Raw genomic sequence first — 27803 nt, 5'->3', positions numbered from 1 at the left:
AAAACAACTGTACCTTGACTTGATAGTTTTTCTCTGCGTTTCTAGGCTTATGCTTCACTGAAGTCCTTAGCTACAGTTTACCCTATGGCGGACATAAAAGAGGACACAAAACAAATTTATACTTAAATACCATGATTTAATTTACTGGCTGCTTAATCCTGAATTCTCTTAAGTTAAAACAAAACAAAACAAAACAAAACAAAAAAACCAACCAAAAGTTATAATTAACTGTTAACGTTAATGAATTTAAACCTTCCAGAAAGCATGACTCCAAAAGGAAATGTCCAACAGGTGATACAAGCCAGATATTCTACGGCCTTTCCTGTTTCAGTCTCAAACATTCTACACATCAATGGAAAAAAAAAAATTCTCTAGAGCTTCTCAGTTTTATTCTTCTAGAGCACAATTTTCGGGCCTGTTACTGAGCATGGTCTTCTAACAGGTACACAATTAACTCATAGGTAGACAACACAATGGCAGTATTTGGTATCTGCCGGATGAGCTGGGCAAAGAGTCCTCTATAAAAGGCCAGGTAGCCTTCTTCCCGGAAGACCAGCCGAGCAGTCTGGACAAAAGACTTGTACTTGGTGCCCTCCTCCCGGAGCCGTGTCCTTATGACTTCTGCAGAGAGAAACACACGTTTCAGGCTACAGATGAACTGTACTTCCAAGCAATATGTGCAGAGAACGCAAAGCACACAGCTTTATAAACGTTAATGTACAGCTATGGCTCTTTGCCATCTCGGCTCTATTTGGTTGGGGTAGTCACAGAGAGACAATGAAAAGTTCTTTTCAGAACATTTTCTAACTCTGGGAATTGGTCAGTTGTCCCAAGACTGATGTATACATACAAAAGTACCAAATAACTTCTAAGGGTTTAAAAAATAAGCTTAGTTTGAATGGGACTCAATTTTAAGATAGTTTATGGTTTTCTACTCTCAATGAAGTAAACACCGTCATTTCCCTGGAGGTGTATTTGTATTACGTATGGTGACATCTCCAACAAAACTTTCTTCCCATGTACTCCCCAACTTTCTCCTCCTACCAGGATCCTTCTCCACTCCGTCCAGCCTGCTCCTTTTTCAGACCCTTGCCCACCTGGCCCTGCCTCACCCTGGCACCCACAGCATGACACTTGTGACTGCCTGTCGAGCGGACTTCAGGGCACATGACCCGGGAAGCATCCAACCCCCTCTCTGCAAGCCCGTGGGGCTGCTCGGTGCCCCAGCACATGACGGGGACTCAATGACCTGTGAGAAGTTGACCGTGTGCATTTGTCACAGCTGACAGTGCAGCGGGTGTTTGAAAACAAAACCTCTTTTTCATGGCACAATAAAATAAGCTGTTTTTTTTTTTTTTTTTCTTTTTAAGGTAGTTCAGTAGAACATTAGGTCTATTATTAATTCCTTAAAAAGTACACTTACCCAAAGTAGTTTTCCTCAGCACTCCATTCAAAATGGAAGCTGCAATTTTTTTTAAAGCTTGGCTCCTACATAATTTTTTTAAATTGAGGAATTTTAAATAAAATCCAGATTTTTGGCTTCTTTGGAAACATCAGAAGTTCCACAACCCAGGGCCCACATTCCACACAGCCAAGTTTTGGCCACAATCTGCTGGAGCCAAGTAAAGCGGAGTTCCCACTGCCCGCGTGAGCTGCACACGTGAGCTGCGGCCAGCTGAGCTGGGCTCAGCTCCCCTGTCACCTGCAGGGGCTTGCACGTCCACCTGAGCTACGGAGGTCTGGATATACTGACACAAACTGATGGCTATTTTCCTGCTCCGGAAGGAAAAGCAAAACCTACCGTGGGGGTAAGCGACACAGGAAGCACACCCCTTGGAAAGAGCAGCAGCTGCCATAAGTCCAAAAAAATTTGTGGAATTTTTCTCAGTCCCATTTGTAGAAGAGGCTAAGGGAGCTTCTTTCAGATACTTCTTTAAACTTTCATAAATAGCAAAACAGATGATGGTTTCTGAAATTCCAGCGTACGAGGCAGTTAGTCCCCTGTAGAAACCACGAATGCCTTCCGTCTGGTAAACATAGCGAGCACACTGGAGCGTGTTCATCTGCTTGGAGCCTCTCACTCTGCACAAAGGAGACCAACGAGAGGCCGTTACGACAACACGCTAAGGAGCCCGCCTGCTGCACCGAGTCACAAAGATTAGCTAAAGAGAAATCGCATGGTGGGCGCCACAGTCTTCCCTGGTCTGTGGTTGGCTGAGCCCGGCCTGCTGTGAAGCCAGGCCCATCAGCCCGGACACCCGACAGGCCCACAGGGTGGGACGTGCACCTGTACTGAGTCACAGACTCGTGCTCAGGGTCTTCGATCTACTTTTGGAAAGAGCTATATGGAAGGTGTGCATCACAGAGGAAAATACGACTGCAACAGAATCAAAACAATCCCAATGTCTACACCTGGGGATAGATACGTAAACCGTGGTACATATACTAGATTAAAATAGTCGTGAAGGCAGTCAGATACGGGGAAGTGCTTAAAGTGGAGAGCCGGACAAAATTACGTGTAAAGGATAATTACGATTACTGTACAAATATGCTTTAAGAAAATACTGAAGGAAAACTCCCCAACATTCCCACAGGGTGGTGAGTGGGAGTATTCTTTCTTATTGTTCTAGTCTCCAAATGGTGTATTTTGATTCCATTATTTCTACATTTGTGAAGTTATAAACACAGAATGGACGACACAGTAACTAAAAAGCCTTCGGCTTGGATGCTCCTACCCCACGACAGGGAGTTTTCATAAACCGCCGGGATACAATACAAACAGAATCCCAGGACTGGATAGTGTTCACACCGACGCACGTGGGAGACCCTCCCGTGGGGCAGCAGACCAGTGTTCTGGGTCGCCCCAGCCCCACTCCCTACCTGGAGTGACCTTTGTAACACAAACGCCAAGCACGTCACTCCCCTGCTTAACATCCTCTCATGCAGGGCTTCTCAACCTCGGCACTATCGATATTTGGGGCCAGATCATTCTCCGCTGGGGGCGGTCCTATGCATTGTAGGATATCTAGCAGCAGCCCTGGCCTCCACCCACTAGATGCCACCTAAGTCGTGAGAGATAAAGACATCTCCAGACACTGCCAAATATCCTCTAATGGAGGACAGACAGGCCCCCTGAACCACTGCTCTAACGGCTCTCTGCTGCCTCAAAATAAAGCCGAGTCCAAACGCCCATTCCTCCCCAGGGCTTTTAAGGATGTGGCCCTCTCTTCTGGCTTCTCCCATCTTATCTCCCTGCACCTCCCTCCTTCTCCAGCACATCTGCAGGCAGGACACACCCCTTCTTTCTGCTGCTCGGAATGAACAACGCTTTCTTGCCTCCAGATTTTCTGCACAGCAGATTCCCTGACTGAGGCACCTTCGCACCTGCCGCTGCCCACCGGCTATTCCGTAGATGGGAGGGTGGATGCCACAAGAGCCCCTCCCTGGCTGCACGTCCTGCCCAGACTGCATTAGGGACCCTCCAGGGTCCTGGAGCACCTCAGGCCTCTTATCCCACCAGCCTAGAATTCTCTTTATTTATTTTCTGAAGCTGTGAGCTTCTGGAAGGCAGGGCCCATGTCTTATTCCCTGCTGTTTCTGCTGTGACTAGTTGCACAGGAAGCATGCAACAAATACTCATTGTTGAGGGCTATGTTAACACAGCCCACACAAACACAGCTTTCAAGTGTCCTAAGCACGGGTCATTACCAGCCAGATTTAAAAGAATGCATATAAAGGAAGGCTCTCAGCTGACTCGTGCATTTATCCGCTGCTAAACAGAAGTGACGTTAGGACACTGTGTGCACACCTGGAATTGGGAGTGATTGCCAGAGGTTTCCAGGAGAGGACGCTGGTCTGGAGCTTGCAGGACAAGAAGGGGAAACGGGATTCCTGGCGAGGGGACGGCAGATTCAGGGAGACGGAAGCACGAGAGCACAGGACATTTTTAGAAAATCGCAAAGGACCTTGAACGTTAAGCCGAGGAGTTGAGGATTTGACCCTGAGAGTAACTGACATTCATCGAAGGATTCTGAGCAAGCAATCTATTCAAAATGATTAGACCGGATGCATTTTAGAAGGTTCTTTCAGACAGAACGGACTAGGGGGAACACAGAATCAAACACCAATTCAGAGGCTATGGGGGTCATTCAAGAGAAAAACAAGCTAAGGCTGACCCCACCTCCACTTCCAGGGGGCGCTCTTGCTCGCTCTCTCCCGTGCTTTCTTTACTGGGTAGCTTAAGGTTAGACTGGACTAGCTGGAAGTTTCCAGCGCCCCACACAACACTTCTAGGCAACCTAGTAACAGAAGGGTTCTTAGAATCCTATCACAAGGCACCGTTTACCATCTTCACTAACTTGAAATCACAGTAGTTACCAGGATGCTCTTTGATCTTATTTAATGTGTTGAAGAATTATATTACTATATTGCAATAAAAAAAAAAAAAACCCACTGATGATTGTATTTCAATAATCGGTTTTCACTGCTTTTAAAAATATGGTTCTAAAAAGCACCTGTAGGCTTCACCAGAGACTGCCAAGAGAACCCACAGCATGAAAAATCTCAAGAATCCCTGGCTAGTTTCAGCACAGGAATCTCAGATATCTGAGGGCCTTGGAGATTAGAATGCCCCCCTTCTGAGACCAGGGGCATTTGCTATTCTGCCCTTCCTGGCATCTTCCCACTTGAAAGAGAGGCCACCTGGAGGAGAGCCCGCAGCACTCCAACTTGGGGGCGGTGGGGTCATCCAGGAGCAGAGACCCACCGACTACCCTGTAGATCAGGGGGCCACAACTGAGCGAACTTCCGACACCCCCTTGTGTGTTATTTCTGTGGGCCTTTGTCTCCCCACAAGGCTTGGCAGTATCACCCTCAAGACAACAGGAGTTTCTACATATGCTTATATTCAGGCAAAACAAGGATGGGGATGGCTAAGGACGCGCTACACACATCTCACTCCACAGCTGGAACTGGTGGAAGAAAAAAAGCCCTAAGAGTTCTTATATTAAGGAAGGAACAATTAACAACTTACTTCCGTTCCAGCTGCATCCGGGTTTTAACCATCCATATAGGATTCATTAAGGAATTTGTGACAAAAGCTGGAAGAAAAAAAGAATAGAAAATGTTATCAGTGAACAGAGTCAATGGTTATTAAAGCTGTCTATTCCATGTGATAAACTTTGAAATCAGGCTTTCAATGGCTTAATAATAAAAACGGATGGTAGGAAGCAGTTCTATTTCCATACTACAGATGGAAGCTACAGTCCCCTAAAATGTAACATCTACTGGTATGTAGGACCTAACATATACCTCTCAATTTTCTAGAGCCCTGTCTAGTCCATTCAGCCGCTAGGTGGTGCTGTTGACATTCCTGTTGATGTGATTCCATTGGTAAATATATATGAAGCTACTCTAAAACTCAATGGAGAGGTTCAGGTTCAGAAATAATTTGTTTTAAAAAGTTGCTGATCTAATCCAAAAGGGTACCTGATATATAACTTAAAATAGAAGAAACTAAATCTCCATTTACCTGAATCCAAACTTTGACATTTTAATACCCGACCATTTTAGGAAATCAAAGTTTTAAGACTGATCTGCCTATAGTAACCATTTTTAAAGTAAGTCTTCTCCATCTTAATATTGTTAATCATTCCAGACCAACCAGAAAAGCAGTACTGACCTGACACACAGTGAGTCCTCTGGAATACCTCATCCACAGTCTAAGTAGATTGATCAGATAATAGGACCCTAGATAATGGTTTAAAAATCTCCCTCCACAGATGAACACAACAAGGACCTACTGTACAGCACAGGGAACTATATTCAATATCTTATAATAAACCATAATGGAAAAGAAGCTGAAAAAGAATATATATGTGTGTGTGTATATACATAAGAAAGTGAATCACTCGGCTGTACACCTGAAAGTAACAAAACTTTGTACATCAGCGATACTAGAATTACAAAAAAAAACCAAAAAGCTGAATGTTACCAGGAAGGAGGAAAAAAAACAAAACCAAAAACAATGACAGAAACATTAGCTCCTTAAAACAGCAAATTAAAGACTTCACTATAAAAAAAAAAAAAAAAAAAAAAAAAAAAAAAAAATCTCCCTCCAGGTCTGTTTTATCTACCAAGGTTCCTCCAAGTTAATTTTGCAAAAGTTACAAAAGTGGGGCACAGCTTTTCGCGTATCGCTAACGCCCGATCGGCCTCGGCAGTGAAGCCCGACCTCCTCTGAACCCCACGCACTCCTCTCAGAGCTCCATATTCTGTAAAACACCTTTCTTGTTGTGAAGCAGCTCTGCTCATGTCATTTCCCATTTGGGGTCCAGAAATTATCATCTGTAACTATTCAGATGGATTACTAGTACTTGCATTTGGAGTAACAGGGACAAAACTGATACGTGCAACTTGGAGGGTAGAAAGTTTTCATAAAATGCCAATTTAATTCTCTAAACCACCCTTCTACTTAAATAGACATAAAAGTTACGTCGAAAAAGACATAGCCTTCTCTCAGAAATCTACATGTCCATGTTTTTGCCAAGTATTTCCTGGGGAAAAAATCCTTTTGTGAATTTTCTATGGTAGGCGGAATGATTCCCTCAAACAAGAACAGCAGCTACCTCATCTCTCACTGATCCTACTCCAAGAATCCCGCTACAAGCCCTGAGCCCTCGTCATACAATCCAACTGTTAAGGACAGAAGTGCCAACTGTACTCAGGGTAGGCTGGACGCCGTCGGGAGCCACAGAAAAAGCAGCTCGAAGTTTAGAAAATAATGTAATTACAAAGGCACGAAAATACATTAATAGTCCTTTAAAAGGTACATCACACTAACCAGTAGCATGCATGAGAGCATGTCAATTTTGAGGGAGAATGGAAAGCTTCAGGGGTAAAAGAAAACGGAAGCAAGTTATAAACCGCTCTCAAACACTCATGTTTTATCACTTCTAACATAAAGCTTTAGGAAAATGACTTTAGATGCAAAAGAAGCAGAGACCTAATTTCCAACTCCTGGAGAAAGCTGTTTGGTACAACACATGCTTTAGGAAAGTGAGCAACTCATCTCCACTCACTGCAGTAACATACCTGCAGAGCCAGCTGAGAAAATGTGCACAGTATTGCTATTAGGCACGAAAATGCCATTGAACTGCTCTTTGGCTTTGGAGTAGCATGCAAAGTACACGGCCCTGTTAGAACAAAGAGAGAATGCTATCAAGACGCTGGTTCGACGCTATACAACACGTATGTCCTTCCACAACCCCTGACAAATTTAGCAATATGGGAAAGAAGTTAACATGTAACCGAACGCTTGACCTTATCTGTGCCAAAACCAAAACCTGCTGCAGGCATCTTCCGGAAGCTCCTGATTGTCCCTCCAGAAAGTACTCAGTGATGATGGACGTGCCCAAAATAACTGAGGAAAATGAGGTTTTGGTAATATACACATGAAGTCCGTTTACAGTCTTCACCCTGGATGAATGCCAATCCTTTTAAGCACCAACGTATAGTATAACTGTCAAAATTTATAATACATTTCTCAAACATACCACACTTGTCCTGCCTTACACCAAAATGAGTATGTCAGATGTACTGTGAACGTTCTTCCTGATGACGCAGGATCACGTAGGAACGCGTACGGCGGCACATGCGTTTTCATCACGTGCGCCCTCCACTGACGTGCTCCCAGCCCCAGAAAGGGACGGCTGGGGCTGGCGGGCCCCCCACCTTGGCTCTCCGGTCTCCTCTTCTCCGCCCTCTGCCTGCTTCCCCACTTCTGTCTCCTCTCCTGTTGGGGCTGGAGAGCAGAGCCTGGCTGTGATTTTCCCTGCTTCTTCACCAGCAAGGTCAGGGAAAATGCGTTGTTTCAGCTGGCCCGTGGATCAATTACAGAATGTATTTTTCAACTTAGGATCCTGACTACGTATCATGAATGTGTTATAAGACAGTCTTTCGTTTCTTTTCTAGGTCCCAACTGTTCTAAATGGGTGTGGTGGCCAGGACTCTATATCAGATTGACAGAAATTAGCACTGTCCACAAGTAGATCTGACTCCATTTTAAAAATTTACTACATATGTGCAGTATGTTTGCCTTCTCTTAATAATGCATACCTCATATAACCTCACAGACTAGTACTTTCTATATCTTCAATAGATTATACACATAAGCTACAGAATTCCAAAGGAACAAAAGGATTTAATAAGAATCTGCATTTTTTTTTTATCGGCGTGTAATTGCTTTACAATGTTGTGTTAGTTTCTGCTGTACAATGAAGTAAATCAGCTATATGTATACCTATATCCCCTCCCTCTTGGACCTCTGCATTTTTACAACATCCTCAGGAAATCTGTGTATAAACTGGAGCACTGATATGCAAGTATTCTAGAAGCTTTTAGTCTTCAGTTTGTATAAAACAAAATTCTCATTTTTGTTCTAAAGGTTAATTTTGCTTAAAGTCTATTCAAGTACTATGTGGATTCACGTAAGTGACCCTTGTCCCTGAGCTCCCCCTCCCAGGAGGCAATATCTAGAAGCAGTTTCTTACCTACTTTTCAGAGATACGCTGCTATGTGCGCGCGCACGCACACACACACACACACACACACACACGCAGACATTCACTTTCGTATCCGCACACGCCTATCCTCTGTATCAGCACTGTCAAAAAAAACTTTCTGCAGAGATGGAAATGTACTATACCTATGATCTCCAATACAGGAGCCACTAGCTACATATGAACGCTAAGTAACTTGAAATGTGGCTGGTGAGACCAAGGAACTGAATTTTTAATTTTAATTGATGTAAGTAGCCCCACATGACCAGGGGCTACTGCATTCAGACAATGCAGCATGATATATGCAAATAAGCTTTAAAGAGAATTAAACCTTGTAACACAAATAAGAATTTTTTAAATAAAGTAAGCTTGGAAGCCTTTAAAATCGCTTTAGATCAGTGCTTCCAAGTGCATATGAATCACCTGTGGGTCTTGGCAGAATGCAACTTCTGATGTAGGTCTGGGCTGTGGTCTGAGATCGCGTAGTGTTAACAAGCTCCTAGGTGATGCCAATGCTACTGACCCCACGCCATACTGAGAGCAGCAAACACCCAGAGAGGACACCACGTGACGGGAGCAGAATCATTCTCGACTTAAGACTTACAAAATAACTAAGAATCTCTTTCTCACGCACACACCGAAAGACATGCCAACACTTATCACCATTTCTATATGTCAGATGCACTCTGGCAAATCCTCCACAGAAAAAGAAACTAGACATCTAGCGGCATTGCCCCTCCAGTAACAAAGGACTCAGTGTATTAGATACTGTATGCAGTGAGCCAGCTGAAAGGTTAATGCTTACCTTGATGGTGCAACTCCAACCAAATTTGGACCCAAGCCTCTAAAAAGTGACTTTGGTCCCTCCTTCTCCAAGATCGACCTGAATAACGAGAAAAGATGTAGCTTTAAAATCCTCAGGCAAGGCCTGTGCAAAATGATAAGGGGTCAGCCTTCACATTAGCTCCCTGAATAAAGAACAGAATGTTTACAAAACCCCAGGGTCTTATCTGATTATATTACAATACAAAATCAGAAAACTGATGAATACTGCTTTCATTACTACAGTGAAAAAACATGCTTCAAAATCTCCCTTCTTCAGGCAGGAGCAAGGTGTTCAGGGTTTGCACTACCCACCGACATCCTAGGAAGGCAGAGAGCAGCAAAGGGTCTGAAACAGGAAATGATGTCCTTGTTATGACAAGATTCACTGAGAAACAGGTTGAGAAATTTCCTCGGATGGTATTTCTTTTGGATTTATTCCTTATTTCTAATAATCCTATCTTCTAGATCTTTACCTATTGTAGGAGAGCCCTAAACAGGGAAATGAGGGATAGAAAAATCCAGTAATTTTCATGGGACGGATGATTGCTCTTTAAAGCCAAAGCTTAGTATATCAAGTTCAAAGAGAATACTCTGCCCGCTTTTTCTTTAAAAGCTTTTTGCTGTGGTAACATATACATAAATTTTCACCATTTTCCATTTTTAAGTGTATATATAGTTCAGTGGCAAAAAGTACATTCACACTGTTGTACAACCATCACCAGCACCCATCTCCAGAACTTTTTCATCTTCTCAAATAGATTCCAGAGATAGCCTCATCCACCAGAGGGCAGACAGCAGAAGCAAGAACTAAAATCCTGCAGCCTGTGGAACAAAAACCACATTCACAGAAAGATAGACAAGATGAAAAGGCAGAGGGCTATGTACCAGATGAAGGAACAAGATAAAACCCCAGATAAACAACTAAATGAAGTGGAGATAGGCAACCTTCCAAAAAGAGAATTCAGAAGAATGAAAGTGAAGATGATCCAGGACCTTGGAAAAAGAGTGGAGGCAAAGATCAAGAAGATGCAAGAAATGATTAACAAAGACCTAGAAGAACTAAAGAACAAACAAACAGAGATGAACAATATAATACTGAAATGAAAACTACACTAGAAGGAATCAACAGCAGAATAACTGAGGCAGAAGAATGGATAGGTGACCTGGAAGACAGAATGGTGGAATTCACTGCTACGGAACAGACTAAAGAAAAAAGAATGAAAAGACATGAAGACAGCCTAAGAGACCTCTGGGACATTAAACACAACAACATTCGTATTATAGGGGTCCCAGAAGGAGAAGAGAGAGAGAGAGGGGCCGGAGAAAATACTTGAAGAGATTATAGTGGAAAACTTCCCTAACATGGGAAAGGAAATAGCCACCCAAGTCCAGGAAGCACAGAGTCCTGTACAGGAGAAACCCAAGGAGAAACACACTGAGACACATAGTAATCAAATTGGCAAAAATTAAAGACAAAGAAAAATTATTGAAAGCAGCCAGGGAAAAACGACAAATAACATACAAGGGCACTCCCATAGGTTAACAGCTGATTTCTCAGCAGAAACTCTACAGGCCAGAAGGGAGTGGCATGACATATTTACAGTGATGAAAGGGAAGAACCTACAACCAAGATTACTCTACCCGGCAAGGATCTCGTTCAGATTTGATGAGGAAATCAAAAGCTTTACAGACAAGCAAAAGCTAAAAGAATTCAGCACCACCAAACCAGCTCTACAACAAATGCTAAAGGAACTTCTCTAAGTGGGAAACACAAGAGAAGAAAAGGACCTACAAAAACAAACCCAAAACAATTAAGAAAATGGTCATAGGAACATACATATCGATAATTACCTTAAACATGAATGGATTAAATGCTCCAACCAAAAGACACAGGCTTGCTGAATGGATACAAAAACAAGACCCATCGATATGCTGAAAAGACAGTCTCTTCAGTAAGTGGTGCTGGGAAAACTGGACAGCCACATGTGAAAGAATGAAATTAGAACACTCCCTAACACCATACACAAAAATAAACTCAAAATGGATTAGAGACCTAAATGTAAGACCAGACACTATAAAACTCTTAGAGGAAAACAGGAAGAACACTCTTTGACATAAATCACAGCAAGATCTTTTTTGATCCACCTCCTAGAGTAATGGAAATAAAAACTAAAATAAACAAGTGGGACCTAATGAAACATAAAAGTTTTGCACAGCAAAGGAAACTACAAACAAGACGAAAGGACAACCCCCAGAATGGGAGAATGGGAGAAAATATTTGCAAACGAATCAACGGACAAAGGATTAATCTCCAAAATATATAAACAGCTCAGGCAGCTCAATATTAAAAAAACAAACAACCCAATCCAAAAATGGGCAGAAGACCTAAACAGACATATCTCCAAAGAAGACATACAGATGGCCAAGAAGCACATGAAAAGCGGCTCAACATCACTAATTATTAGAGAAATGCAAATCAAAACTACAGTGAGGTATCACCTCACACCAGTTAGAATGGGCATCATCAGAAAATCTACAAACAGCAAATGCTGGAGAGGGTGTAGAGAAAAGGGAACCCTCTTGCACCGTTGGTGGGAATGTAAATTGATACAGCCACTATGGAGAACAGTACGGAGGTTCCTTTAAAAACTAAAAATAGAATTACCATATGACCCAGCAATCCCACTACTGGGCATATACCCAGAGAAAACCATAATTGAAAAAGACACATGCACCCCAATGTTCACTGCAGCACTATTTACAATAGCCAGGTCATGGAAGCAACCTAAATGTCCGTCAACAGACGAATGGATAAAGAAGATGTGGCACATATATACAATGGAATATTACTCAGCCATAGAAAGGAACGACACTGGGTCATTTGTAGAGACGTGGATGGATCTAGAGACTGTCACACAGAGTAAAGTAAGTCAGAAAGAGAAAAACAAATATCGTATATTAACGCATATATGTGGAACCTAGGAAAATGGTACAGATGAACCGGTTTGCAGGGCAGAAATTGAGACACAGATGTAGAGAACAAACGTCTGGACACCAAGGGAGGAAAGTGGCGGGGGTGTGATGAATTGGGAGACTGGGATTGACATGTATACACTAATATGTATAAAATGGATAACTAATAAGAACCTGCTGTATTAAAAAAATAAATAAAATAAAATTCAAAAATTCAAACAGATTCCATACCCAGTAACACTAACACTCCATCCCCCCACCCCAGCCCTGGCAACCACCCTTCTACTTTCTGTCCCTACGAATTTGACTGCTCTAGGGATCTCATACAAGTAGAATCCTACAGTATTTGTCCTTTTGTGACTGGCTTCTTTCACTCAGCACAGTGTCATTAAGGTTCATCTATGTTATAGCATGTGTCAGAATTTCCTTCTTTTTAAGGCTAAATTATAAATCCATTATATGGATGCCCCACATGTTGTTCACCCATCTATCCATGGATGGACACTTGGGCTGCTTCTGCCTTTTGGCTACTATGAACGTGAGTGTCCAAATATCTGTTCAGGTCCCAGGGCAACTGAGCCCATGCGCCACAACTACTGAGCTGGCGTGCCTCAACTAGAGAGCCTGCGTGACACGAACTACAGAGCCCACATGCTCTGGAACCTGCGCGCCACAACTAGAGAGAAGCCCGCGCACCACAACGAAGATCCGGCGTGCTGCAATTAAGACCCGACGCAGCCAAAAAATAAATAAAATAAATAATAAATAAATCTTAAAAAAAAAAAAGTAGGCTAAGTGAAAGGAGCTGGACACAAAAGGCCATATGCTGTACGATTTCATTTAGATGAAATATCCAGGAGACAATCTATATAGACAGAAGGAAGATTAGTACTTGGTTGTCTAGGGCTGGGGGCCTGGGGATGGGGAGTGACTGCCAACAGGTTAGGGGATTCTTGTAGTGGGGATGAAAACGTTCTAGAATTGTTGTGATGGGAGCACAAAACTCTGAACATACTACAACAGGAGAACTGTGTGCTCTAAGTGGGCAAATTGCATGGCATGTGGATTACATCTTAATAAAGCAGTTAAAGAAACAAAAAAAACCCAGAAAGCCTCACTGAAAAAGTTTTTGAAAACAGAAGACATATTGGTAGGAACAGAGTTTTAAAACAAAATTTAACCCTTGTGCTAAATCAATCGCTTAACAATAGATAAATGATAAAACTGGAATATAGACTGTAGATTAGTTAAAAAGCAGTACATCAATATTAAATTTCCTGAATTTGAAAACTGTACTGTGGTTTTAAGAGAATATCCTTTTCGTAGGAAATAAATGCTAAAGAATTAAGGGTAAAGGGACATAATGCATGTAACCTATTTTCAAATGGCTCAGAAAAAAAAAAAACCTGTATGTATATAGAGCAAAAACAAATAAGCAAATGTGGCAAAATATTAAAAACAAGTGACCTGAGGTAGAGTATATAAGCAAGTTATTTGTACTGCTCCTGTAACTTTTCTGTAAGTTAGAAATTATTAAAAAAAAAAAAGTTCTTAAAAAAAAGCTATAGGTCATAGGTTATAAAAATACTGAACTCATGTTTGTAGCCCACAAAGTCGCGAAGCAAGGGTTGGGGTAAAGACAATTCGTGGGTTTCTGTAAACCTAACACTCCAAATGAAGGACACGGAGTTTCAGTGCATTTTCACACTGGCCAAAACCAAGCCATCTGGTCCTTAATACAGGCATCAGAGTTTAGTGTTTTCAACTTTAAATACTTTACTGTTACTCTTTCTCAAAACAGGATTGGGCTTTTAAAAAGCCAGGCTCTCTCATCCAAAACTTCTCTCAAATAACACCCTGAGGTGACCTACACCTTATAGTATAGCATGTAAAAGATTTCAAACGGTCAATACAGTCAACATTTTTTAAAGTTCAGACTCCATCTTTGGTCCCCACGAACGTCCACCGTGCAGCCGGCCCAGGGGTCACCTACACACAATTAAGGGAATCTCTGGCTCCAGGGAGCTGGGAGCCGCTCATCTATAATGCAGTAGGGAATGCATGTCCTCAAGTGACTCAGGCCTTTTAAGAACTGCAGAAAGGCTGTCTCCATAGTTACGCATATTAACAGTGGGCAAAAAGTCAAATCTGTTACATAATTCAAACTGCTAACCTAGCTGGATGTTTACAAAACTTTTCTGGAACAATCAAGTTCCTACTATAAATGGTACTCCTCAGCTTGTTAGGACCCAGACTAATTTTCCCACAGTCATAGAAACTTTCATTTAGGAAAGAAATGCAGAAAGAAATTAGGGTCCTGTTTGGGGCGCTTCATTCTCTTCACTATTTTAGATCATACTGTGCATACCACAGACCAATCCAGGACAAAGCTCTCATCTGAACCCAACAGTTTTTAAAAGAGCAATGACCTCACTAACACACTACTTTTCAGATTAAAGAGGCACTTCAAAAAACAAACATAAAGTACCTGACGTAGTTTAAAGAACAGGAGTTCTGATTAGGAAAAAACAAAAAGATTAAGTCATAAGACTTTTTAAGGCAGATACCTGAATAAAAGGATTATTAATTACCCCTTGGTAAATTTAACAGTGAGAGCCTAATTGTTTTAACATCCTGCCTTTTTTCTTTTTAAGTAACTATATTCAAAATATAAAGGTAATTGATGGAGAATATTTTTTCTCTAATAGGTTAACCTAACATGAGACACAAGCAAACACTGATCTGTAATTTGAAAAATAAACTTCCTGTACACAAATTCTGTTGTCTGTTAAGTCTTTAAATGCAGTACTTCTTGGGCTTCCCTGGTGGCACAGTGGTTAAGAATCCGTCTGCCAATGCAGGGGACACGGGTTTGAGCCCTGGTCCGGGAAGATCCCACATGCCGCGGAACAGCTAAGCCCGTGCGCCACAACTACTGAGCCTGCACTCTAGAACCCGTGAGCCACAGCTACTGAGCTCATGAGCTACAACTACTGAGCCCGCGTACCGCAACTACTGAAGCCCACGTGCCTAGAGCCCGTGCTCCGCAACAAGAGAAGCCCGCGCACCACAACAAAGAGTAGCCCCCGCTCGCCGCAACTGGAGAAAAGCCCGCATGCGGCAATGAAGACCCAACGCAGCCAAAAATAAAAATAAATAAAATAAATAAACAAATAAAAACAAGTAAAAAAAAAAAAAAGATAAATGCAGTACTTCTTGGAAGAGTAAGACTAATAATAAGCAGCTTAGTTTTAAATGAATAATCATCTGATAAACCCAATGGCTTCTAAAACTGTGAGGGGACAACCTTGATGGGCTTTGTGGCATAGAGAAAAGGCCTGGATCTCTGTCCTCGGTTTACTATTTCCTGGATAAAGAGCCTGCTCTGAAGACCATCATCACTGCCCTAGCCTAGGGGTGATTAATGGAAGAATCAGAAAGCAGTCCAATGATCCAGATGAGCCAGGAGGGTGGTGGTAAAGTGAAAAGTAGTCAGCTTCCATTAAAGCATCCTAAAAGATATGCTTCTTATGCTGGTACACTGTCTGATGTAAGTACTGGGTAACAGACTGCTTTCAGAACTTAGTAATAGGAAATGACATACATCTGCCCCAAAGAGCAAGTGTGCTTTCTCCAGAGGAGAATTATGTAGTATGAGAGTCCCCTTTTTGCCTTGGCTACCAAGAAACTCAGTTATAATTCTTATGTTTCAAAAGTACAAAAAGTATGTATTATGCTAGCAGCTAATATTTATTATTTACATGGTGGGGGGAGCAGTGTGTGTCAAGCTCTTTATATTCAGTGTCTTACTGATGTGCCACATTCTATTTGTCCTGAATTCTTGCTGTGTGACAGGCAGCATTCTCAGTGCTTGGGGATACCTCGGTGGTCAAAACAAACCAAAGTCCCTGCCTCTGAGGTACTTCCGTTCTGGTGGGGGCAGGGAGAGAAAAGAAACAATATAAATACGTAAACTACACTGTGTGTTGGATAGAGGTGAGTGCTGTGGATAGAAAGAAAGCAGGACGGAGGCACAGGGCATGATGGAAGGGCTCAGTTTTCAACAGCACGGTCACTGCAAGGTCTTCCTGCAAAAGTGACAACTGAGGGCCAGCCATACAGATAATGTCCAGTAGAAAAGCCCTGCTGTGGAATGTTCCAGAGTTCCCGGTCTTTTAAAGGGACAGCAGGAGGCTGGTGTAGCCGAAAGGGTTCGGGAGGGGAAATACGAGGAGATGAAGTCAGGGAGGTAATGGGAGGGGTGGGTGACAGGGGTGCTGAGACCGGCATTCCCCGGAGGTAGCTTTGGCTTTTACTGGGGGGTGGGGCATGGGCCTTGGAGGCATCTGGGCAGAAGTTTCTCCGCTGCTCCCGAGGATGGAGCAGGGGGCAAGGTCTCTCGCCAGACCACTTAGGAAAACGGGTTGTCTCGCGTGCGGTGTGGGCACTGTTCATGTGTTTTAAAAGATGGAGAGGCTTTTCTTCCCCTTTGGTTTACATTTTAGTAAACAATTGTCCTAACTGGGGAAAAACATACATGGAGAGAGATTTACTGGCGATAGAGAGACAGAGTTACTGGGGGCGCAGAACACGCATCCTGAAATACTTGAACTAGAGAAGCAGTCCCATTTACCTTACGGGCTTGGCCCCGGTGACACCCTCAACTTCCGGCCAGGAGTTTCCCAGTTACAGTAAGTAGATGAATCCACTAGTCATGCGTTGTTGGCAAGCATGTAAGAGGAAGTTCACCTTGGATGTTAGCAGAGTTGGCAAACTACCTGTTTCACTAGGTCCAAAGCATTTTAAGTTCCTCAGAAGAAAGGTGCCATTTGAGACACTGCTAGTGACTACACTTATAAAAAGGCGAACTGAGATGGGGTGTCTTCAGAGCCATGTTTTTGGAGGAAACGGGCTTGTCTCTCTCCTTACTGAGAGCAAAGTGTGCCTCCTGTCTCTGTGCTTCCGCCTTCCCTGCGCCTGCCCCTAACTTTCTGCCTTTTGTGCCTCCCCAACCCTTCTCAGCGTTCAATTAAAAAAAAAAAAAAAGAGATTCTCCTCGAGTCTTGGGTACCAGCCGCCTCTTCCCCTAGTTGGGTTTCTGATTCTCCCACTTGGGACCTTGCCCTCGGCAGCTGGTCCTGCTGCCCAGTTTTGCCCGAGCTTGGATGCACCCTCGTACGTGTGTTTGGCATGGGTGCCTGAGTGACTCAGAAGTTGGCTTTACAAACAAAACGTACCTAAAAATAAGTTAAGTGCTTTCCAATCCATTCTACCTTATCTAAAACGTGACGGAACTCTGCCCAAAGTGCGAAGTGTTGTGGTTATTAAGACAGAGCATTTCCATTTTACTGCATCTTTTTCTAACACTTCCCAATTAAACATGCACACTGATACACAGCTGTGTCTCTTTTGAACCCATGCTCTCCCAATGATCAGTGCTAGAGTTCTGAATATCAGTGTAGTCAAATTCAACTATCATTTACTGAACATCTCTTTTAAAGCACAAGGCCCCAAGCTAAAACGCAGACATTGCCAAGCGCTCTTCTGAATTACTGATTTTGCCTTACGCATAGAGACTGATAAGCCAACTTTGACCTAAGAATATTTAGCTACTTCGTAAACAAATGAGATATTTTAATGCAGTAAAAATAATAAATTAGGCAGATAGCCTAGGTATGAAACAAAAATTTTAAAGACCATTTTACTAAATATATACTTCAACTTTTCTATAAATGTAAAATTATTTCCAAATAAAAAGTAAAAAATTGCAACATTTTATTTCCATATTACTTCCTCTTAAAATAGTCACAACCCTCCTCTTGTGTAATTTAAAACATTTTAATTTCGTTCTGCCACCTCAGAGCTTCTCGCTGGCCCTCAGAAGATTTGGGGCAAGAGCAACACTTTGATGCAACAGTTTAATAAACACGGGTGTTGGGTTTGCTTTGTTAGGTTTACTTTAACTGTCCTTGGACGATGATCACGTGCACACCGGGAGCCCTCAGGCCAAGAGAGCAAGGTCAAAGTTCAAAGGTATTGGTACAGAAACCTAATTCTTAAATTTGGACAAAGCCTGTACAAACAGAACATTCCATCCGATGGGCCTGATGAACATTCTGCATTGACACTGGGGGCGGGGGTGGGGGTGGGGGGGCTGGGGGCAGGAGTTGGAACCGGGACTGAACTTACTTCAGAACCTGTAAGAGTCCAGGCGTCACTGACGTTGGTCTCACCATCCCAGCTCCGCTGATGGTCCCCAGATGAACCTGAGGATAATAGACTGTCCGAAGAGCTAATCTTGAAGACTGCAACCTCGTCTTAATGACTTCTAGTGGACAAGTGAAAATAGCACCAACCGTGCCTCCACACCTGTAAGAGAAGAAATCACAACAGGGTCAGAAAAGCTATACTGTTCTGTACACAGATGAAACGGGAAACTGAACTTTTCTCTGTTAAAAAAAAAAAAAAAGGTACCTATGTTCATCTCATAATTAGAGCATACCAAGAGTTTAAAAAAAAATTAGTTGAAATCCCAGCAGCTTAAAAAGATAACCACTGTTAACACGTTAGTACATCCTTTAGGGCTTTTCATTAGTGGCTTTTCAATCTCACATTTTTTTCCTCTTATCTAGATATCGTGAATGTCTTTCCATGTCAATGTACACCTACACTACCATTTGTAATGGTTGCATACTATTCCTCTCTATCAGTGTATAATATTTTAACCTATTTCCTACCGTTAGACGTTCATGTCATTTCCAATTTCACTCTCACGTTGCAATGAATATTCTAGAGAATGCATCTTTTCACAGTGAAACAAAGTAGTTATTCAGGTAATGCTACTGTTTTGAAAATCAGTGTTTATTACAACCCAGATTTTCATTGAAATCTGATTAATTTGGACTCCGTTGAAAATCAAACTAAAGCTTACTTTTTAATCATTAAGTCCTTGTGTTTCCCTCAGTCAGAACTAATCAATTCATCCTCTGGGATTTCATTAGATGCACTGTCTCTGTGGGTCAGCGTTCGCCAAACTACCCTTTACAATTTGTTCATGCTGAAATATTACCTGAACTTAAAATTTAAATATTTTTCACCTATTTATCCTAGAATACCTACTTTCATCTTTTCTTAAACAATAATATCCATGAAACTGCACGTCTGATGGGCTGGTTCTAGGTGACAATGTCCTGCACCATCTAAAGCCACCCCCATACCACCAGCGACACAGGTTCTACTCTTTGGAAAACACTGAAGATCAGGACCTGCGTTGTATTCATCTTTGTATCCCTGGTATTAAAATGCACAGGTTCGGGACTTCTCTAGTGGTTAAGATTCCGCACTCCCGATGCAGAGGGCCTGAGTTCGATCCCTGGCCAGGGAACTAGATCCCACATGCATGCCACAACTAAGAGTTTGCATGCCACAACTAAGAAGCCCGCGTGCCGCAACTAAAGAGCCCACCTGCCACAACTAACACCCAGTGCAACCAAATAAATAAATATTTTTTAAAAAGAGCCATGTGCTTGAAAAACAGTATAACATTTTAAACATTGGAAAACTTAAAAGCTCCAGAGTAAGATAAAGAAATATCTGAAGTCAGTAACCTGACTCCATGTCGCTGAAAAAAATAAATAAATAAAATAAATAGAGCTTTGGGTAAATTCTTTCATCAGAAAGTCAACAAGTTCCAATACGACACGGGTCAACCACCTTTGGTGTGCCCCCAGGTCAGCAGTGCTCCTTACCTCGGCCAACTGTCATCCACACCAACGCCACCGATCAGAGGATGGCCTGCCGGACGGTGCCTGCTAACAGAGCGAATGCCCGCCGAAGGCGAGCTGGGCACCTCCTGGGGATGGCGGGCCACACTCACTCCACAGCCACCGTTCTACACGTTACACACCGTGCCCAGGGCAGGGGTGGGGCGGTGAAAAGGTCCCGGCCTCCTTCAGGGCAAGCTGAGGCTCTCCAGGTGCCTCTCCCACGAGAGGGATGAGGCAGCCTCGCAGCATCACGGGGAACAACTAAAAACTGGGGAAGCACTGCCGACTGTCAACTCAGTAGCTAAGCCCTTCCTCATCTACCAGGAAAAAAAATCTTAGATGAAATATACCCAAAGGACTTTTGTTTTTTTTCTTGGCTACACAGCTTGGCATGCGGGATCTTAGTTCCCTGACCAGGGATCGAACCCATGCCCCCCGCAGTGGGAGTGCGGAGTCTTAACCACTGGACTGCCAGGGAAGTCCCCCCAAAGGATATTTTAAATCATTAAGCTGTGTCGGATACAAATTCACTAAAATACTCTTAATTAGAAGACAAGTTCTGACATTAAACTAAATTGTCCAAAGAAGATTCTTCCTGAAATTTAAGACATTTCACAGCAGAATTTTAAAAGTTAATCTTTCAGTTCAACTGCTTTTTCTTTCTTCATGAACCACACGTCCTGGACATTCATCAGTCTGAGGAGATAACATCAGATGAATCAAAACACTGCCTTCCCTAGATTGGCTTTCTAAATTTTCTAAAGATATTTAGTCAAGTTGGGTCCAAAGCACTTCAGAGTACAACAAATTATATTCCTTGTAGGAAAAAAAGGCCCTGTCAGTTCTCAATTCTTCAATGCAAGGACCTTCAATATTAGCCTGGCTCCTCACCCGGTCAACTAGCTGGGATGAAGCCCATCCACCGCGACTCTGCAGAAGGCATTCACGGAGCCCTTCAGGAATCTCCATCCAGAGACGGTGTAGACCTCAGCTCTGTCTGCCGGTCCTCCCTGGCACTGCTTTTCAGCTGTGCTCCACCGAATCCTGCCTCTCCTATCCTTGCAGCTGTTCAAATTCAGTCTCGTGAACACATTGAGGGGACTTGGTCTGCTCTTTCGCCTTTTTTTTCTTCCCTTCCTTTTAGGGCTCTCTGGGCGCGAGGACTGGGAGAGAAGCAGTCTTATGTAAATGGTCCAGGTCTAGCTGTGGGTCCACCTGGCCACGTGTTACGTATATTGGTGGCCTCGGCGAATGTTATGAGTCAGTGTAAATGGTGCGCAGGCCTCCCTGGGGTGGTGCTCAATCTCCCCAAGAGCCCCGACACTGAGAACCCCTGTATTCGGCCCACCAGCAGTCCATCCCCCAATCTCCTTTTGGCCTAACTTGGCCTGGGAACCTTGCAGGCAGCACTAGGTGTCCTTCCTTCCTCTGGTCCCCATGCTCCTTGACACCAAGCCGATGGAGCCCACTAGTGTCCTTCCACACCCACCATGAAGCAACAAGACAAGACTGGCACTGGACAGGAAGTCGGCCCTATGTCCTTCCCAAGCACACCACACTGCCCCTTCTCATCCTGCTGGCGTGGGCCGATAATGCAGCAGCCTCCCGCCTTCAGGAAGCCTCTGGACACAGAGCAAGGTGCCCATCTCTCAGCCTCACAACCTCCCTCAACCTACAGACCAGTAGGGGCTGGTGACAGGGAAGGGGACAGTGACGGGAAAAGCCTCTCTCAACACTCCAAACGCCACAGTGCTGACAACTATAACCTTTCTGCTCTGCATATACAGCCTGGGGTGCAGCGGTCAATGGCAGTCAGCCAAATTCTGCCACCTCCTTCTAAGTCTTAGAGTAGGTTCAGCTGGGGGCCCTGGTAGCCAATGCTCAGAAGGCAGGAAAAGTCACATTCGACATTGAGTTTCACGGTGACGCAGTCCTGGCATCACACAGTCAAGAAATTGACTAATTCTGATTGGATACCCATATCTTAGACCACTAAACTACGCTGAGTACTCTCCTGAATCACCATCCTGCCACGTTGCTGCTTGTTCAGCAGGTAAATTACACGTCTCAAAGCAGCCACAAGAGGTAGTTGTTCTCTGAAACCTATTTGCCTAATTTTCTAAAAAAAAAAACCTATTACCTGTATTTTTCTGCACCTTTTTCATCTTTTACTACTTGTTCCTTCCCCTTCCCCTCATTCTCTACCTTCTCTCATTCTTCCTGCCCAGAACTGAAGTCTTGTGTTTATGACATAAAGATGTGTTTAACTGTTTACCTTTACCCACACAGGCCTTGCTTGTTTTTTCCACCTGTGGATTAGGCTCCTCCCCTCCACTTTATAGCAGAACAAACAGGACTATTACTACTACAATATATACACTGCATTTATCTACAATCTTTATGTGATCAGAGACAAAATTTTTAAATTATGTACACAAATTTTTACCTTTTAACTCTGAGTTTCAAGCAACAAGGAGGATTTTAAAACCTAGATGTTTTCAACAAGAAGCTGTTTTCTATACACTCACTCATTTTAGACACTAAAGCCAAGACCAAGATCCTCTTTATTATAAGTGCTACCCAACTGATAGTAAACTGGTTTCCAGACTCACAGCTTATACATTAACTACAATATGGATTCTACTAACTAATAATACGGCCAGACACCCTGTGATCCCAATCTTTGGAGCTTTTGGTAATTTCCTCCTTTCATCTGCTACCTCTATTGTCACTACTGGAAAAAAAAGAGTGCCTCTTTATACATAATTATCCGGAATGTTTTATTTGAATCCCTAGCATAGGGCTTAGAAGATTTTGATTATGCAAATTCTGTATTCACTCAGTAAAAGCAAAACGCATATTTTTTGATGCAGCTAACTATCCTTTAGATGCCATTTTCTATATTCTACCTCATTTAGAAAAAAAAATCTGAAACAGCACCCGAATAAAAAAACTCTGCAGGCTTCCCTGGTGGCGCAGTGGTTAAGAATCCGCCTGCCAATACAGGGGACACGGGTTCGAGCCCTGGTCCGGGAAGATCTCACATGCCATGGAGCAACTCAGCCCATGGGCCACAACTACTGAGCCTGCATGCCATAACCACCGAGCCCACGCGCCTAGAGCCCGTGCTCTGCAACAAGAGAAGCCACCGCAATGAGAAGCCCGCACACTGCAATGAAGCGTAGCCCCTGCTCTCCGCAACTAGAGAAAGCCCTCGTGCAGCAATGAAGACCCAACACAGTCAAAAATAAATAAATAAAATAAATAAATTTATTGAAAAAAACCTCTACAGTACCTGCTGAATCTGAAAAGAATCATTATCTTTCACAAATACACAAATCCAAAATAATATTACCTTATGCCAATTCAGTTTCAGCAAATCTTACTACAGAACCATGTTCATAATTCGCAAATAAAGTACTGCTTTTCTTTATTTGGGACAATTTAACAGGCCACATCAGTTAGTTACTCATTAAACAAGTATCAGTGAAGTATCTCTAACATGTGGGGTGGGCACTGTACTTAGGATGGACCAGTGAAGAAAACAGACATGGGTGCTACCCTCCTGAAGCTTAAATTCTAGCAGGAATCTTTCATCCAAACACAATACATTTTTAAAAAATGTCACATATATAAAATACACTGGATGAAATCAAAGTCAATTTATAGCCTTAATACATTTATATAAGCCTTATATAAGATAAATGGGCACACTATATCAAAACTTCTTTCATCATTGCAAATAAATCTTGCATCTTCTCTACATCGTTCCTTAGCAGATATATTAACATGTGCCTAACACTTCAAAACTAACCATTAGCTGATACAGATTAAATCTGTAGGGACAAGGACAGTACAGGAGTACGCCAGGTGACAGCTGTCCGTAATGGGGGGAAATACTGAATTATGAACATTGTCTTAGGTTACATATTTTAAAAACCTTAAAGACATACCATATCCCCATTAAAATACATTTTAAAGGCTATGTAAGTACATTTAATGACAAAACCATGCCATAAAAATAAGACTTAATGCATATTATCGAGGCCATCAACCTCTAATCTAAGGGCAGCTTAGCACAGCTATTTCAGGTGCTGAGTACTCTCCTGAATCGCCACCCTGCCACGTTGTTGCTTGTTCAGCAGGCGAAGGACATCACCAACACTACACGCACAACCAGAATCCCCAAGTCATTTGATAGGGGAAGTTTAAGAAGAGATTTTTCTCAACAGACATAAGGCCTAGACACAGAAGGGCCACTTCGGAGGATTTCAGTGGTTCTCTTAATGGTCTGGTTTAAACAGTAGAAAAGGAATGATAGGTTTACAATAAAATTTGTTTAGGTTTTTTGTCTTGACAACAATACTACCCAGATTTGGGGATAGGAGGAGAGAAAGCAGAAAACAGCAGAATCCCTAAAAATACTAAAAATCGACATCAAATGAATGAGGTTCCCTCACACAGAAGCAAACCACCCTAACAGATGGCTTATGAAGATGCTGGTAGCTATCAAAAGCCTTAAAAATGTGTTTTGACTCAGCAATTGTACTTCTAATGGTTTATCCTAAGGAAATAATCAGACAAGTACACAGGTACACATAAGGATGTCCAGTTTATAACGGCAAAAAATTAGCAATGAAAGGTCAGAAAGAAATTATGTAATCAGAATAAATTAGGTAGCCCTGTCATAAATCACTATAAGAGCCTCCCCGAATTCCTGTCACTGGGCTTGGAAACTGTGTTTACCTTCTTCACTGCAACCACAGAACAGTAACGACTGATTAGGAGTACATTCAGAGAATTCACTACCATGCTGCCATCAAAACCCAACATATTTCTAAGGAGGAAGCAATGTATAAAGAATGGGAGCCTATTTTAAAATTAACTATGAAATTACATTTGGTGCACATATACACACACAGACCTGATTCTAAAGTGCTTACTTCTAGGTGTTGGTTTGTGGGTGTTTCTCCTCCAGTTCTCTTCTTTCTTAAAGGGCAACACTATATTAAAAAGATGACTATTACAGGTTAACTTCGGAGTATTTTTGCCTTGCGAAGAACACACAAAACTGCTTAAAAATTTTTTTAAGAAATTTAAAAGACAGCGAGTTATTTTGGGTGTAGTTTTTACTTTCCAGGGTCTAAAATTAATTTTCAACTATTCATAAGCCTGTTATACCTGATAAAAATATTTACTCAGTATCATTAATTAGTTATAGCATTAAACTTGTTTGATGTTAGTTTCCAATGGCTATTCAATAATCAGGAGAAATGTCACAGAGCCCCCCCTTAAAAAGCAGGGGCTCTGACTCCTTTTCAAAGAAAGTACTCAGTTCGTTGGCAAGAGGCCAGCTTAACAGTGGAAACTAGTTACTTGGAGCAAAGCAGCACAGACTTCCACCACACAGGGGGGGGGACCACTGCACTGACTGATTTTAACTGCATGATACATCCATTGGATACTTAGCTCCTTTAATGATCTTCCCTAAAAGAAATGGAAGTAGTATATTTTAGGCTAGTGGGAATGAGTAGAAATCCAATTAGTTACTCTGAGAGCATCCTTTTCGAAGACTTATTTTCTTTCTTGCATATCTGCAAGGAATCCCGAGAACTGCTAATGAAGGAAAGGAAACCTATTAAATACAATAGCCCCAGGCACCCCTCTAATAAACTCCGCGTTTCAATCAGTCCAGAGCTGTGCTGGCTATTGCAGTTTTCCTCCATCACAAGGTAAGAGGCTGGTGCTCGGGGAGGAGAATCAGCAGCCAGAGGGCACTGTGAAGGGCGTGTAGGGAGATTCATGTCGACAGGGGAATCAATTACCAAGCAAGCCTCACAGAGGCCGCTCCAGAGCAAGTAACTCTCTCAGTTCGGAATACAAGAATTTTTTAAAAGACCACCTCACTTAAAAACTGTAAATCAAAATCACTGAGTATTAAAATCATTACAAAAAAAAAAAAACGATTAGCTATCCTTCTTAGCTTGAGAAATGACTTAAATAACATGGTCAACTTGTTTAAAATTCCCCACAATGACAAATTAATGTACTCTTAATTTAGGAATCCCTCCCCAAACCTTGTGTTACTCTCGAAGTAAGTATCAAGGGGGAGATGAAGCAAAAGGAGGGGGATTGATAGGGAAGAGCTGAATGAGAAATCGTTCCTGTGTATGAAGAACAACCAATTTTCTGACCGGAGAAACAACGTAACTGGGTAATCCACTACGATAAAAAGTACAGAGCGCTCAGGAACACTTTCATCATGGTCATTTTTGCAAATAAATTCTCAACCATTACTTGTTTGTAATAAGGAACATATCTGGGTAGTAACTAAAACACTAAGCTGCAACTAAAATACACAAATCAAGATAATAATCCAGGATAAATTCTACTTTATGCAGAATGTCCTACACTTAAAGATGGCTGTGCCAGGCCTGTGAGGTCCTCAAATAAGACTCCAAACATCTAGAAGACTCCAAAAGGACCCAAAGACTGCATTAAAAGAAAACAAACTACTAATACAAAACATTTTTACTTTTATTTTCCGAGAAAAACAAAAACACCAGCTCCCTTCCTAACCCCCTACCACCCCACCTCCCTAAAAATACGTTGCCTCCATTGAAAAAATACAAGGTGCCATGACGACCAAACTAATGATACTTTCAAAACAGGGCACATCTTAGATTTAATGTTGTTTCTGACGTTGGACGCTTCAACCAGCAGGTGAGAAGCATTTCAGCACACCTTCCCGACTGCTCTCCCACAGGTTGTTGACCGCAGCATCACGGTTCACTAGCACTTTCCAGGCCCCTGCTGATGCCCAATACCGGCAGCCCTCTCGACCATCTGAACTCGCCCCTGCGCTACCCTGAGGGACTCCCGGGCCAAACGGAGCATCCCCAAGACCGCCCAGCGCCTTCGGGAAAAGGCCCAGGAGGAGAATCTAGGCAGAGGGTCGTTAAGCGCAGCGTGGCCAGGCAGGACGGCCCCCGAGTGACACTCGTCAGACCAGCCACTAACTGTTTAAAAGGAGAAAAAGCTGGAGATGCCGTGGGGATGGGGGTAGGCGTGGGCGCGGCGCACGCGGCGTAAAATCACCCTCCGGGGATGCGGCCAGGAGGTGGGACAGGCCCTTCTCCCCCGACGCTTCCCACCACCCCCACGCCGGGACTTCCTCTTTCGGGAGGCGGAGCTTCAGCCCCGAGAGGGCCGGTAACCGGCCCCGGCGCACCGAGGGCGCGGGGCGGGGGCGCGGAGTCGGGCCGGGACACTCACCCGCCGGCGAAGAGGTGAAGCAACGTGTTCTCCTTCTGCTGACTGCCCGTCGCCATGGCCGCGCCGGCTCCGCGGCCCGCAGCCGCCGGGTGCCGCGGGCTCGAGGCGGCTTGACGGATGCACGAGGTGGCCGCTCCGCTCTCCCGGCTGTCCTCAGGAGGCCGCCGGCACCGCCTCCATGCGCGCGCGCCCCCACGACTGGCTCCCGCGGCCCGCGCCCTCTGCCGCGTGGCCACAGGCGCCTCACCTGCCTCTGCGGCGCGAGCCCGGCAGCCAGCGGGAGCCCAGCAGCCAGCCGGAGCCCGGCGCGCGGCTGTCACGTGCGGGGGCCGGGCCGTGACGTCACTCGGCGGCGCGGGCCCGGGGCGGTGCGCGGCGGGGGTGTGGACCCAGATCCCGCACGCCC

General features: G+C 43.4%; 1 protein-coding gene across 2 annotated transcripts; it reads right to left on the bottom strand.

The window, feature by feature from the left end:
- Nucleotides 1-115: 115 nt before the first annotated feature.
- SLC25A33 (solute carrier family 25 member 33) lies at nucleotides 116-27686 on the bottom strand. Of its 2 annotated transcripts, XM_068538832.1 has the most exons (8): nucleotides 27398-27686; nucleotides 18546-18725; nucleotides 9364-9441; nucleotides 7321-7476; nucleotides 7093-7193; nucleotides 5033-5099; nucleotides 1802-2082; nucleotides 116-621 (listed from the first exon to the last, which is right to left on the bottom strand). In XM_068538832.1, the coding sequence occupies exons 1-8, from the start codon at nucleotides 27451-27453 to the stop codon at nucleotides 419-421; spliced, it is 1122 nt and encodes a 373-aa protein (XP_068394933.1). In that variant the 5' UTR covers nucleotides 27454-27686; the 3' UTR covers nucleotides 116-418. The 2 variants fall into 2 exon arrangements, with proteins under 2 accessions (XP_068394933.1, XP_068394934.1); XM_068538833.1 differs by lacking the exon at nucleotides 7321-7476.
- Between the last annotated feature and the right edge of the window lie 117 nt (nucleotides 27687-27803).

This window comes from Eschrichtius robustus, chromosome 3 (genome assembly GCF_028021215.1).
Source record: "Eschrichtius robustus isolate mEscRob2 chromosome 3, mEscRob2.pri, whole genome shotgun sequence".
Taxonomy (NCBI): domain Eukaryota; kingdom Metazoa; phylum Chordata; class Mammalia; order Artiodactyla; family Eschrichtiidae; genus Eschrichtius; species Eschrichtius robustus.
The sequence above is the reverse complement of the archived record's forward strand: the minus strand, read 5'-3'. Positions and strand labels throughout refer to the sequence as shown.